Below are 13,190 nucleotides of genomic sequence, written 5' to 3'. Positions count from 1 at the left end.
GAATATAAAGCTTCTGACAGCACAGTCTGGCAGCTAAAAGGACACCTACATGCAAAAGAAAAGAAGTATTGGTTTTATCCATTTTTTGCATTTATATTGGTTTAAAAACACAAACTGTATCTTTTAATCAAAACTGTTCAGTTGTGTTGTTCAAGTAACAGTTATTAAAATTTTTGAGGAAATTTTTTGAAAAAGCACATAACAGTCACAAATATTTTTGGAAATTCGAACGTTTTCAATACGTTTAAACACAGGAAAGAATATTTATTTGAACAGATGGGCAAATACAAAAAAGTACAGCGTAACAAACATCCACATCAAAATACAATGTCAGAGCAAAACTAGCTTATTCGCCCCCCTTAAGCTTCAAAAATATACACTTTACATTTATCACCGTCCAGTTAATGACTGTGAAAGCGACATTTTTTTTTACTTCGGTGACTATTTGCCGAACACACTGGCTGAAGAATCCTTCGGAGCAGCAGGCTGAGTAAGAACTGTCTCTGTGCCCGTCCTCACGCCGCTGAACACAGATGGAGCCACCTTCCCCATACGCTCTGAACACAGGAAAACAGACATTATTAAAAAACTAGTACCTATACCAAGCGACTGCCCGCCGCAATTAAACACTATGACGACTATAGAAAATAAAACGAAAGTGCTACTGTTTCACTCATATTTGATGTAGTTATTCTATTGCCACATCTCCCTGGTGGTCTAGTGGTTAGGATTCGGCGCTCTCACCGCCGCGGCCCGGGTTCGATTCCCGGTCAGGGAACTAGTTTTTTTTCTTTTTCATTTTGTTAGTTTTACTCTGACAAATGTATGTGGATATTCTCAGTTTAACGACAGTCAGGCATACACGAATAATTAATCTATCTAAAGTATCTTATTTCCAGTTTTCCACTTTCACAAGTTAATGTTTCATACTGCTCATTTCTCACTGCCTTGTCTTGATCTTTAAGCTCTACAGGCAAACTTTGTATAAAACAAACATCGTACACTTTTTGGACCAAGCCCTTGTCTAAGAGAGGAATAGTTTTTTTTTGAAGTTTTTTTTAAAAGACTGCACAAATTTCTTGATGTTTCAGTGTCAGAATGAAACTACTTTATTGAAAGACGGTACTTACCACACTCCACCATGACCTCATAGGTCTTACTTTTGACCTCGCCCTTCAGGCCCAGTTTATTGCGAGCTCCTTTCAAGTCCTCCTCCTTCATCGGTGGCCGCTTCTTCTTTTTCACCTCGCCTGACTAAATAGCACAACAACAAGAACGTAATGTTGAATTCTGTAGGGAAGCAAGAGCCTGCAAAAAAAAAATCAAAACATCTGACATAACCTACCTGTGACATGGTTATTACTGCTTCAAGAGTTTGTTCTGATGGGCTGATTGTTGTTTTGCTGTGTGTGTGCCTTCTCTGCTAGCAAGCCTGACATTATATATAGTCCTGGTCCTCACCCCGTGAGTCAGGCAGACCCTCCAAACATTGTTGTCAGTGTGTATTATTAGGAGTGACGTGACGGATGGTACAGCTGGAACGGGTCTCCCAAAAGGCTCACAGGCCGACAGCTGATTATTCGAGATGGGACTGGAACGGAAAAGAAAAAAACGAAGAGGATTCACCGCCGCCCAGGATCACTTCCTTGCTTCAGAGGGATTCCCACAACTTGATCCATGATTAATTCCATTTTGGGTGTGGGAGTTTGTGAAAAACACGCCCAGATGGTTGACACAGGAACCAACAAAATGGGGGCTTAACTATTGAATAGTTTTAAGGAAAAATTTCCCAGCTTTCAGATTACATTTACAGGCGGCGAGGATATAGTTTTCCTAACGTTATTTGTACGTATGAAACAGGTTTTAATGATTGTGTAAATCAAAGCTAAAACAGGAAAATGTCTGAGCAAACAGTTCAAATAATATTAGTCATTACTCTAGTCAGTATTTTATGGTATAAAGGTGTCGCCCATTTGATGGTGGGCAAACTGACTCACTGCTTTTTTTAAGTTACACTCTTGATGCGGCAATGTGACACAGAACAGAAAATGAGCACATTCACATCGTCACCTTCCGAAAATAATGGCTTAAGTCATTTTTTGCCAAAGGTGATTTTTTTGTTTTCATTCATGCAATCATTTTTCGGCAATAGAAAGGGGGTGATATCTTTTTCATTTTGTTAACAAAAATTACTTTTAGCAAAAAATGACAGGCCTTCTTTTTTGTTGTTAGAAAGGTGGCGACATGTCACACAGTAGGTCTGGATTAAATAAAGAGTTAAATTTTTTTCTCAACTAATTTTTTAAAATCATTACTTATATTTATATCCATTTCGTTTATTTATGTAGTACCTAAAAGGTGAGGCTTCTCCTTCATTGGGCTTTTGCTTGGATAAACATGTAAAAATAAGTAAATAAATAATAAACATCAGCAGATCATACATGATGCTACATCTCTCAACATGTACGCTGACTCACATCTTTACATCTTATATTATTAGATAACTTGCATCCATACTGGGGAGAGAAAATCGCAAATGGTACAAATCTCAGTGAAAACCTGAGAGATTAAATATTAAAGTAGTGAAATCCAATATGGAAGCACCAGATATATTTAGTGTTATAGTTAGTAGAGACTCCCAGCCCCTATCAACACTCTATAGTTAGCTGTAATGCATCCTTTTTATTCCCATTTAGTCTCTTTAAGTTACAAATAACCATGTTTATCTCAGCTGTATATTTAATATTTGGAAAAGGCTGGGGAGATGCAAGTAATAACTTCATCACATTTTACAACGTCAGGAATAGATATCAAAGTGCTTTTTGGTTATTAAACATAAAAACCTTATGGCAATAATATAAAATAAAAAAGACCAATATCTTAAAGTAGAGGAATAACTAAATTCACTGCCTTTATTTTCTTTATGATAAATCACTTGTTCTTTAATTGTCTAATGATTTAAGCATTGAAAATATCATGGGAGTTCTTTGTCCTTCAAATTAGTCTCTTCATGCCATCGTGCCAAAGTAAATTAATGAAAACATGACAAGCAAAGAAGTCTTCACAGTTTATGTAACTTAGTTTACCGTTAATGAGAACCAGAGGTCATTTCATCGCACGCTTGAAGTTGCAGGTATATTTGAATATATACACCACCGTCCACACACACACATGCGCACGCAAGCAAGCACACACACACACACCTTTCTCTCAGCTGTCTGGGCCACACATCATTTACAGTTTAGAGGTCAGAGTAAGTCACATTCTGAACATCAGAGCTCGCCAGGTGTTGCTTCTTGCTTGAAGATCTGAAGCTCCGTTTGCAGGCAAAAAAAATACATAAAAAGTACTAACAGGTGCAGGTCACTTTGCCTCCTTCGTCATTTCGTACTTGTGCAGTTTTGTACCCCCCCCCCCAAAAAAGTTGCCATTAATTCGCACACGAAATACAAACGCTTTGTGTCTGCTTTTGCAACAGATGATTTTAAGTAATTTTCTGCTTTATATATTTAGTCCAATATGAGAAAGTATGGTTACACAACTTTGATACATATGTAACGCCAGGAGGTTGCTCTTAGTTCAAAGTTTCTACATGTTTTGCAAGAGAAAAACGCAGGCTCAAATTTGCCCGTCAATTTGCCCAAACAAAGATCAGAATAAACATCATCAAAAGAATAGAGGACCTCAAACCATCTTAACAAACTCCACATCTTTAAAAATACCTGACAACGACAAAACAAACACACACAAAAAAATCCTACTTGATGCACCAACCGCATAAGTACATGGGTGTAATAGGTTTTGGAAGGGACAAAGGGGCAAGGAGCGGGTCAGAAACCCGACTACGAATTGGTAAAGGAGGGAACTGACCTGCAGTCCATACAAACTCCACACAACAAAGGACAAAACAAAGACAAGGAAAAAGAAAAAAAGAAGTTATGAACATGTGCAAAAAAACCAGCTCCTCTATAAAGTCTCTCTGCAGGAATGAAAAACACTTTGGAGGCAAGCAGAGTCATCTTTTTGGCCCAAGAAAATACAAATTGAAAAATTAAACCAAAAGACAAACCAACAAACAAAAATTCATAAACACAAAGGAACAAAACTCACAACAAACCCAAACAAATGAGTGCTTCATGAAATGTCTGACAGACTGAGTCGACACTAGAAAGCTCTTCACAGTTGTTTGTTAGACTCCCGTGAATTAACAAACTCCCTTTGACAAAAGTAAGATCACACAGAAGGTGTACAGTGATTAAGTTTGTTACTGTGCTGGAAGGGAGAAAGAATGTCCACACCTTCCCTCACAAGTATGGTTTATACTCTGCAGACCATGATGGTACTAATACACGAAAGGCCGAAGCTGAAGTGAAGGTCGCATCAGAGCTTCAAATATGTAAGGAACACGTTAAGGAAGGAAATGTAAATGATATCACAGATTGGTTAGTTTGCATATCTGTTTCTCGAGGCCACCAACTGAAATGATCCGAGACGCACGAGTCCAGTCAGGAAATTAGTGTCATTTGTCTCCCATTACGCAAATATTAGCACTTTGTTCTGGAACGGTTTCTTTTTCTGATCCATCTACAAACAACAGTTCTCTCAAAGTGCAAAGTCGACATGCAGCAATTATCCAAAGGTACACCTGCGAGAAAAAAAAAAAAAAGTGTGTTTCGGCATCCCAAGTCAGAAACATTTATCTTTTTTGCGTACCAATCCTCTGGGAACGATCAGGGAAGGAAACTCTAAGTACAGTGTCGTCTTTGAAGAGAACCAAAAGCTGTTGTGGTTAGAGGAGGTACAGAAATGTAGGCGGACTTAAAGAGAACAGCTTTTAGACATAAAGGTGGCCGAGCTCATCAAACGGGAATCCCCATTCGAAGCTTTTTCTTTTTCACCGTCTTCAGACCGGTGAGTCGACGGACGTCGTCTTCATCCGACTCGTCCATCTCATCGTCTGCTGAGAACAGGATCTGTGGAACATCAAGAAAAGGTAGGTTAAAAAAGTTTTAAGACAATTCCAAATCTGAATATACCGGACTGGGTTTCTAGTGGTTTCTTGTGGCAACACCAAACACGAACTTAAACGCGTCAAAAACGACGCTTCAAGTCCGACGTGTGTGCACTTTGAATGCACACGCTGATGGCACGTTCACACCAAATGCATTTTGAGCATCAGTCGCGTCTGGTTTACATTCAAAGTATGTGGAGGTGTGTCAGAATCGCTCCAGCTGTTGTTTTCCGTTGCCGACCTATTTTCCAGCTCAAAATGCTCCAAACGGTTCGAATCGCAATGTGCCCTCGATGCGCCTCCACATAGACTTTGAATGTAAACCAGTTGCACCTGATTCTCAAAACGCGTTTGGTGTGAACGCACCATTAGAAAGTTAAAGATTTAACCAGTCAACCAGTGCAGATGAGATTCTAAGCAGTTTTTCACAAAGCTAACAAGAATCATTGCAACCTGTGGCTCTGGAGCTGCATTCAGTTCCTTAGAATGTGGCTTTTAATAATTTTGTCCAAAGATTTTAAAGAATCAAGTAATACTTAAAAATGTGAAGGTAAATAATGATAATAATAATAATTAAAAAAAGACTAGCTTCGGCAGTTTTTCTAGGTATTTCCATGCAATATATAAGTAACAGTTTCACAAGTAATGATGCTAGTGGTGTTTTGTTTTTGTTAATGGGTTGCAAACTACATACTTTTTTGGTATGGTTTGTGCAAAAAATATGCATTAAACCTAAAAAACAAAGCTTTACTGTATAATTAGGATTTTTAAAATAAAGAACAAAAATGTTATTTTCGCTCATTTTGACTTATGAAGGTTTTAAAGCTATAAAAACATTTTGTTTGTCTGGATTCAAGGCAAAAAATGTCTCATAGGGATAGAGAGGTTGCTGACCCCAGGTCTAGCCTTTGGACATGACATGCATAGGTCAAAAGTTCACTGGTCATAAATTTCAGCAAGCTGAGAGGGGCTGACATCCAATTTTAAATCACAAAAAAAGAACACAGAAAAACTAAGAACAAAAGCAGCAAAGATAAAAAATAAATAACACTGCTGCTAGCTAGTTGTTTTTATTATCTGGTTTCAATATATATATATATGTGAGAGAGACAAAGAGGGACAGAGAGAGAGAGACAGAGAAAGAGAGACAGAGAACAAATTCATCATATCTGATAAATTTGTTCCAACAACAGAAACAAGATATGTGTAAAAGAGTTGGATTTTATTTCTTCAGACAGCCCCCAAGTGGCAGAGTCTGTAAAAGGCATTCAGAAAGAACATGATACAACCTCACCCAAACACATTTGCTAGAGGCTAAATAACCGTAGTTTACTATCAGAATAGAAAAAACTACCAATGTCTTCAACGTCTTCTACACAAGGGACAGTGTAGGCTGTACTTCTTGAGGAAGTCTGTTGTTGAGATCGTCATCTCTTCTGCAGTCGTCTGTTGGGGCAGCAGCATCAGAACCAGGGATCTAAAAAGGCTCGACAACCTGATACAGAAGTGCTGGTTCTGTTCTGGAGATGGCTCTGGTGATTAAAATCACTTTTTTTGATTTTATGAAAAAAATCTAGAAAATTATGAACAATCCTGAGCATCCTATTCTTGAGACGGTCATAGAAAAACAGTGTCTTCACTCAGGGGCCTCTTCAAATTCGCTGTAATACAGACTGATACAGGAGATCCTTCCTGCCTATAACCATCACTGTCTACAACAACTCTTAAGAGCCTTGAATAATATGAGTAATAAGAGCATTTAATTTCCCTTTGACATTATTAAAGTGTGTACATTTTTTGACATAAAACAGTGGTGATGCCAAAAATGTAAAAAACTGATTTGAGTTCAGAGATCCCACATCAAACCTCAGTGCTGACTTCCATTACACTCACTGTCCCTGGTAATCCACAGGTTTGGATTTTGAGCCCTCATCCCCGAGTTTAATTATTAATCAAGGAAATGTCATTATGTTTTCATCTCATAAGCCTTATAACAAATAAAAAATATGCACAACCCAATAACATTCCTAATACTGACTAATCCCGTAATACTCGACTACTAAATCTTTTTTTTTTTCAAATGCCTAAATATACATTTAGTAAATTTTTTAGAATGATCCGACTCAGTTGCACAGTCCTTCGGCTGCATACAGCTGACCAAACATGCTGGAGCTCTGCTTTGGTTGCCAGGTAACGGGGTTAGGGTTTCTATGTGAGGGGAAAGGCTTGCCTGGGGTTGCTAGGTAACAGCGCAGGCCCCACAAATGTGACTAAAACAATCAGGAGATTTTTGAAACTACTCATTTTTCCAGACACCAAAAACCATTAACTTATTGCCAAGAAACAGCTGGGTGTTTTATTTTAAACACTTGGGCAGCTTTTAGAAGTAGTTAACACCCAAATGAAAGCCACTGCTGCTGAATTTCCCCACATTTGGAAAACATAGAACATTTCTATTCCTTATCATACTATAAAGAGTTACTTGAACACAGTACAATATTAAAGAGCCATCTTTTTCTTTTAGATGTTCATATTCAGAAGCACATGGTGCTACAATTCACCTGAATAACATGGTGGAAAAAGGAAAAGAATCGAGCCAGCCAGGAGTCGAACCTAGAATCTTCTGATCCGTAGTCAGACGCGTTATCCATTGCGCCACTGGCCCATTGAGAACAACTGAACCCCCACCCAATCTAAAACAAAACACTAGTTAAGAATGGCTTTCTGAAGGTGAGTAATAGATCCCTAAATCAATCACTGAGTGTAGAGCATCTCGCTCTTTCTATTAGCACAATTGAGGGCTGTATGTAGTTCACTGCATACAGAAACAAAGGAAATTTCAAATATTCAAGTATTTGAAATTTCTGTTCAAATACCACAGCACAATGATAAAAAATAATTTGGCCTTACAATCTCTATATTTTAATACAAAGTTTATAAGGCAAAGATATTTTACATATGTACAGATTAAGGCTCAAATTACTAAAAATAGCAACAAGGAAAAGAGTCGAGCCAGCCAGGAGTCGAACCTAGAATCTTCTGATCCGTAGTCAGACGCGTTATCCATTGCGCCACTGGCCCTCACAACACAGACAGAGCAAAGCTTCCTTCACAGCTCATCTGTGCCAGCACAGCCCATGACCCACCCCCCACATTTGCACTCAAAGTCTTGCTCCGAGGGCAGCAGCAGCACAGAGGCAAGGAAGTGAAAACCCCCCACAAAGCTGGCTTTTGTTTGTGCTGCTTCAGGCAAGTGCTACTTTGTAAACTGAAACTGTTTTATAATAAAGTGAAAAAGGAGAGGAATTACTCTTTTTAAGAAAACAAATCACACATAAAATCTGAAGTTCTTACAAGGCATGATCCAAACTCCAGACATTATAGCACAGTTAGCCATAAAGACTTTTCTATAATCTGCAGGGACTGAACAAAAATAGTCAGGAAACCCTAAAACCTGAATGGTTTAAAGGGTTCTTGTAAGTTGGAAAAGGAGAGGTACTTTTGTTTTTAAGAGGTTGGTTATAACTTCCCATTTCAGTCTTACCTCTGATTCTGAGTCATCGTGAGAAAGCGCTCGTCTGTAGCGAACTTTGCTGTTCCCACGCAAGTCCTCTTCCCTCTCCTCTAGCTTTGCTTTTGTCCTGTGCTTCTTCATTAGGAAATTATCAACCACCCAAAACATGAGGGCCTAAACCAAACAATGCACCCAACAACAAAGTGTTACCTGCATGAACCGACTGAGGTTGTGTGACTTTACAAGCGTCATTGGACTTACATTGACGAAGAATGGAACGATGAGCATGACAATGGCCAGCTCCAGGTCAGGATTCTTTATGGGATTAAGGAGAGCCAGCTGGGACAAAAGCACAGTAAAACACACGGTCATAATGCTGCATAGAACCACCTCGCTGCATCTCCATTATGGTTTATGTCAAACTGTTAACAGGGTTATCTTTCCCTTTAAACAGGCCAAATATGCCAGAAATAAAATACTATTAAGTGATTTCTGAAGACAATTGTTTGCAACTATTTAGAGGAATCAAACTCAAAAGAATGTTGAACCCCTTACATCATTTTCTTATTAATACACAATAATCCACTGCCTTGTGTTGGTTTATCACAAAAATCACAATGAAAAAATTAAGTTTGTTGTTCTCTTGTAAAAACATTACCCTAACATGTAGGAATAGGTGTGGAAAAAATAAAAAGGTAATTTTTTTTACCTTCTTCCACTGGGGAATAAGTAGGAACAACATCATGAGAATTTTCTCGACCATCACGATGAGAATGTAGAGGATGCATTGGCCCAACCATGCGGTGCACTGCACTGGCTCTCCTACACAGACAGGAATGCAAACCATAACAAAATTAAAAGATTTTAAAAAAGGAATTTTATTCATATTTAGTAAAAAAAAATAACGTGCAGCAAGCCAGTGTTTACTTTCTGATGCATAAACTCTTTGGAAAGTTAAATTTAGTTTGAGAACGCAAGCGCCTACTGCCCTCTAGTGGACGTAAGAGGCATAGAACAAGCCTTCTACTCTTAACAGACTGATAAAACACACACATTGGCCTCACCATATTCACCAAAACGCAGAGAATCCCACTGCCTCCATTCAACAACAGCACTGACAGCCTTCACGCCTGCATATATGAGCAACATGCCCAGAGAGGCATCCAACAAGAAGTTAATGAGGTATCTGGAAAAGAAGACAAAGGGAAAACATATTAAAAACCTTGCAGAGTTAGAGGAGTAAAAATTATAAATCTTAAAATTCTTTGGAGATGCATTGCCAGAAAAATACCCACAGCGAGCAGGGATCCTCCTCCGTAAGGTCTGACAAATACACGTTAGCAAAGTGGATGAAGAGCATCCCAATTGCTTGCTTTGAGGTGTCCAGGAACCTGAATAAAGATGGCCGAGTTAGTTCCAGGGTTCGCAAAAAAACATTAGCGTTAATCAGCTCACTTGACTTACCAAATCTTCCAGGGTCTCCTTTCATGTTTGGGCTCCCTGAAGCGTTTTACTGTAAAGAACAGAGCGCCACACAGATAGTGGTTATTTTTAAGGATTTTTTTTTTTTAATCAACTATTTTCAGCTTTTATGCTTTGTGAACTGAAAGGGAGAAATATGTGTCTATCAGGTCAAAAAAAAAAGGGAACAGACTGGTTCCTGAAATCTTTAAAAAAGCATAAGCAAACCAAAAACACTTGTATAAATCCCTATGATAGTCTATAGTAGAATAAACAGCAGCTGATTATGGAGAGACAAAACAAGATTATAATGTTTTAAAGCAAATGAGGAGGGGAGTTGTGCAAACAGGCTTGCTACCAATACCAACGAGACATCCAACACAAGTCAAGCTCCTCCCTCTCTTCACAATAGCCACTTGTTTTGCAGAACTGTTTTGTTTGTCTCTGAGGACAAATAGTAAAAAAAAAGAAAAAGAAAAAAAAAAGTTGTAAATCCCAAACTGAATACAAAGTAGCAATCTCACAAAAGGTTTTGAAAATCTATAACCAGGGCTTAATGGTGTATTTTTAGTGTGAAGAAACTGCAAAGATGACCTCGATTTGTGATGCCAACAGTGACTTCAGACCAAACACACCCTGCAATGTGCAGCCGGATGTGTTGTGAACGCAAGCAGAAGTCTAGACTTCTCCTTCTGCCCAAATCACCTGCCTCATGCACAAAACTGAAAAAAAAACAACAACAAAAAACAGCTCAGTTCTTTTTTTTTTTTTACTTAACAGATTGTATTTCTTCCAGTGTCAAGTTTAAGAATTTATGCTAACTCATCAGAATACAAAGAGTTGAAAACAGCATCTGTGTTCTCCAGATGTAACGTCTCTTCATTTCACAAAGAGAGTTTTTAGTGATGAGTTTCTGAAATAACCAATAATATATTTCAGAACAAATCTGGTACAAAAAAAGCTAGCAGAGGAACTGTAATGTATATTGTGGCTAGTATCGCACTGTTAAGTTATTGTAATTCCAGTTGATATAACTTTATCTTAATGTGGCATTTTCCTTCTACTTTACAATTATGCACTACTTATAGTTGGTGAACCACATAACATCCTAGTGAAATGCATAAAAATTCAAGGTCAAGTGACAAAATCTAGGAGGGGGGAAGGTGCATATATCTTGTAAGTCACTATTTAATCAAGACAAATAACTCCTTTCCTCAAGTCATGTAACAAGAATTGTCTGGAGCAAAGTGCCGAGATTTAGCCAGCTTCAACTTTTCTTGGCTCGCTCAGCATATTTGTAGTAAAATATGCCTCGATAAATGAAGAAAATTGGCGTCTACACAGAAACCATGAGCGAGGTGAGGTGTTACAGTGAAGTGGGGATGCTTTGATTTCGTTTGAGACTCTCCTTTGGGGAGCCCGTGTTCATACTGCCTGCCAGCTGAGATCAATACAGCATTGGGTTAATCCAGTGGTGCGATTGGATAAAGGCGGCTTCCTCCAGCAGCCCGGTGTCGGATATCCGACACGCAGCAGCCTCTTGGATGATACTCACACATGAGCGTGCTGAAAGCCATCACGGCCAGGAGGCCCTGCAGGAAGATCCCGAAGGAGTCCATCAGGTCGCCGTTCTCGCAGTGCCGAGTTTTCTCCCCCGGGGCCGGGCTGGAGGACGCGTTGGCCGCAGAGACCGCGCCTCCCGGACCCGCTGCCAGCGTGTTTCCTCCGCTCACAGCAGCCATTGCAGCAGAGTTATCCGGTCCGCTCTACTCAATGAATTGACTCTCCCTACCGGGAGCCAGGTCTCTGCCCGGTAACTGTCAGCTGGCGGGTATGTCAAGCTGGGCAGTCCTCGCTGAAAGACGGTCGCATCCTCTTCGAAGCCTTGCACTCATTCTCCTGCTCCGTACCGCCCGGCCATAGCTGCTCGGTCATTCGAGAGGTGAAGCTGTCTGAACAAGAAGTTGCAACATTAGAAAGCCATAACAGATGCTTCGGGAGGACTGTGCAGGACACAACATGTTTGTTTCCTCAACCTGCGTCGAAACGGACACTGGTGGCTAAATGTGTGCCATGTAGCTAATAAAACCCGGAGTTATAGCCCCTCTAACCTGAGTCACGTCGTAGGTCAGACAGCACTAAGTGGGGGAAAAAAAGAAAAAATTCCCGTTCGGAGTCAAAGGCGGTCCCGCTACTGCTATTAGCACTTACACCGTTAGCGTCTATCCACACTATCATTTAAATTGAGCTAATGCTAAGCTAGCGAAGTTGAACTTTCTCTTACGTCAAACGCGGAACTTGTCATGGCGCTCAGAGAAGTCCGTGAAAAAGAGACTTTTATAAATGGAAAATAATGGCTCGGACACATCCAGCTGCTTCCCTGCCCAGCAGCGTCCGCTCCTGTTGACAGGCGGTGTCACGTGACCTGAGCCACACGAGCTGCATGCTGGGAAATGTGCCACAGAGTATGGCTGTGGGTCATTTGTGTTGGCAACTGCAGTAGAGCTTGAAGTGAGATGGCCACAGTCCAGTAAATAGTGAAATAAATAATTGTACATGTGAGATGACTAAAATAGACACGAACTTCTTGGACGACCAAATAAATAAAAGTTCATTAAAAAAAAAAAACTTTATATATATATATATATTCTCATTTTTGATGCGCACAACAGTAAAGATGCAACAGTAAAGATGCTTCAAATAATCAAAACATACACATGATATACATACATCATATTATAAATGCTTTTAACGTGTATGAAATATTAATTTCCACTTTTCATTAATTATAGATTTTGCATATATATATATATATATATATATATATATATATATATATATATATATATATATATATATATGCAAAATCTATACACGTTAAAAGCATTTATAATATGATGTATGTATATCATGTGTATGTTTTGATTACTTGAAGCATCTTTACTGTTGTGCGCATCAAAAATGAGAACAGAAGTGATTATTTTTATTTTATAGAAATCAAATAATCATATTGTATTAGCAGTATTTTGTGGGGAGAGGTTTTAGTAAAAGGTCAAAATGAGATATGCTGAAATGTAGTTAATTTGTTTTTGTAAATAAAATTGACTGTAGGAGGCGCTGTTGCTTCTCTTGTTGTACCAGATATTTTCCTCTCCCGTCACATAAACATGGAAGAATAAGAAAATAAACGCCAATTTTGATAGG

The 13,190-nt window shown here is 39.0% G+C and overlaps 1 protein-coding gene and 3 non-coding genes across 8 annotated transcripts; 1 reads left to right on the top strand and 3 right to left on the bottom strand.

Annotated features, from left to right (window-relative positions):
- Positions 1–243: 243 nt before the first annotated feature.
- stimate (STIM activating enhance) lies at positions 244–12,475 on the bottom strand. Of its 5 annotated transcripts, XM_017305025.2 has the most exons (11): positions 12,271–12,424; positions 11,542–11,938; positions 9,990–10,038; positions 9,821–9,916; positions 9,590–9,711; positions 9,235–9,347; positions 8,787–8,864; positions 8,556–8,699; positions 4,866–4,973; positions 1,131–1,254; positions 244–557 (listed from the first exon to the last, which is right to left on the bottom strand). In XM_017305025.2, exons 2-11 carry the CDS (start codon positions 11,726–11,728, stop codon positions 442–444), a joined length of 1,137 nt encoding a protein of 378 aa, XP_017160514.2. In that variant the 5' UTR covers positions 11,729–11,938; positions 12,271–12,424; the 3' UTR covers positions 244–441. The 5 variants fall into 5 exon arrangements, with proteins under 5 accessions (XP_017160514.2, XP_017160515.1, XP_008407815.1 ...); XM_008409593.3 differs by lacking the exons at positions 244–557; positions 1,131–1,254 and having other exon boundaries at positions 3,055–4,973; positions 11,542–11,934; positions 12,271–12,475; XM_008409592.2 differs by lacking the exons at positions 244–557; positions 1,131–1,254; positions 12,271–12,424 and adding an exon at positions 12,098–12,264 and having other exon boundaries at positions 3,055–4,973.
- On the top strand, positions 707–778 carry trnae-cuc (transfer RNA glutamic acid (anticodon CUC)). The gene has a single exon. It is a non-coding gene; the product is annotated as a tRNA-Glu (tRNA).
- On the bottom strand, positions 7,604–7,676 carry trnar-acg (transfer RNA arginine (anticodon ACG)). The gene has a single exon. It is a non-coding gene; the product is annotated as a tRNA-Arg (tRNA).
- On the bottom strand, positions 8,020–8,092 carry trnar-acg (transfer RNA arginine (anticodon ACG)). The gene has a single exon. It is a non-coding gene; the product is annotated as a tRNA-Arg (tRNA).
- Positions 12,476–13,190: the final 715 nt, after the last annotated feature.

This window comes from Poecilia reticulata, chromosome 5 (assembly GCF_904066995.2).
Source record: "Poecilia reticulata chromosome 5, P_reticulata-male-v2, whole genome shotgun sequence".
Classification (NCBI taxonomy): domain Eukaryota; kingdom Metazoa; phylum Chordata; class Actinopteri; order Cyprinodontiformes; family Poeciliidae; genus Poecilia; species Poecilia reticulata.
The sequence above is the reverse complement of the archived record's forward strand: the minus strand, read 5'-3'. Positions and strand labels throughout refer to the sequence as shown.

What these genes read in the sequence shown, in the direction of transcription:
- stimate (XM_017305025.2), bottom strand. Translation starts at nt 11,728, where the DNA reads ATGGCTGCTGTGAGCGGAGGAAACACGCTGGCAGCGGGTCCGGGAGGC. An exon ending in GGCTTTCAGCACGCTCATGT is followed by an intron (nt 10,039 to 11,541) that starts GTGAGTATCATC and finishes TGTTCTTTACAG; the next exon opens with TAAAACGCTTCAGGGAGCCC. An exon ending in TCTGCGTTTTGGTGAATATG is followed by an intron (nt 9,348 to 9,589) that starts GTGAGGCCAATG and finishes CTGTCTGTGTAG; the next exon opens with GAGAGCCAGTGCAGTGCACC.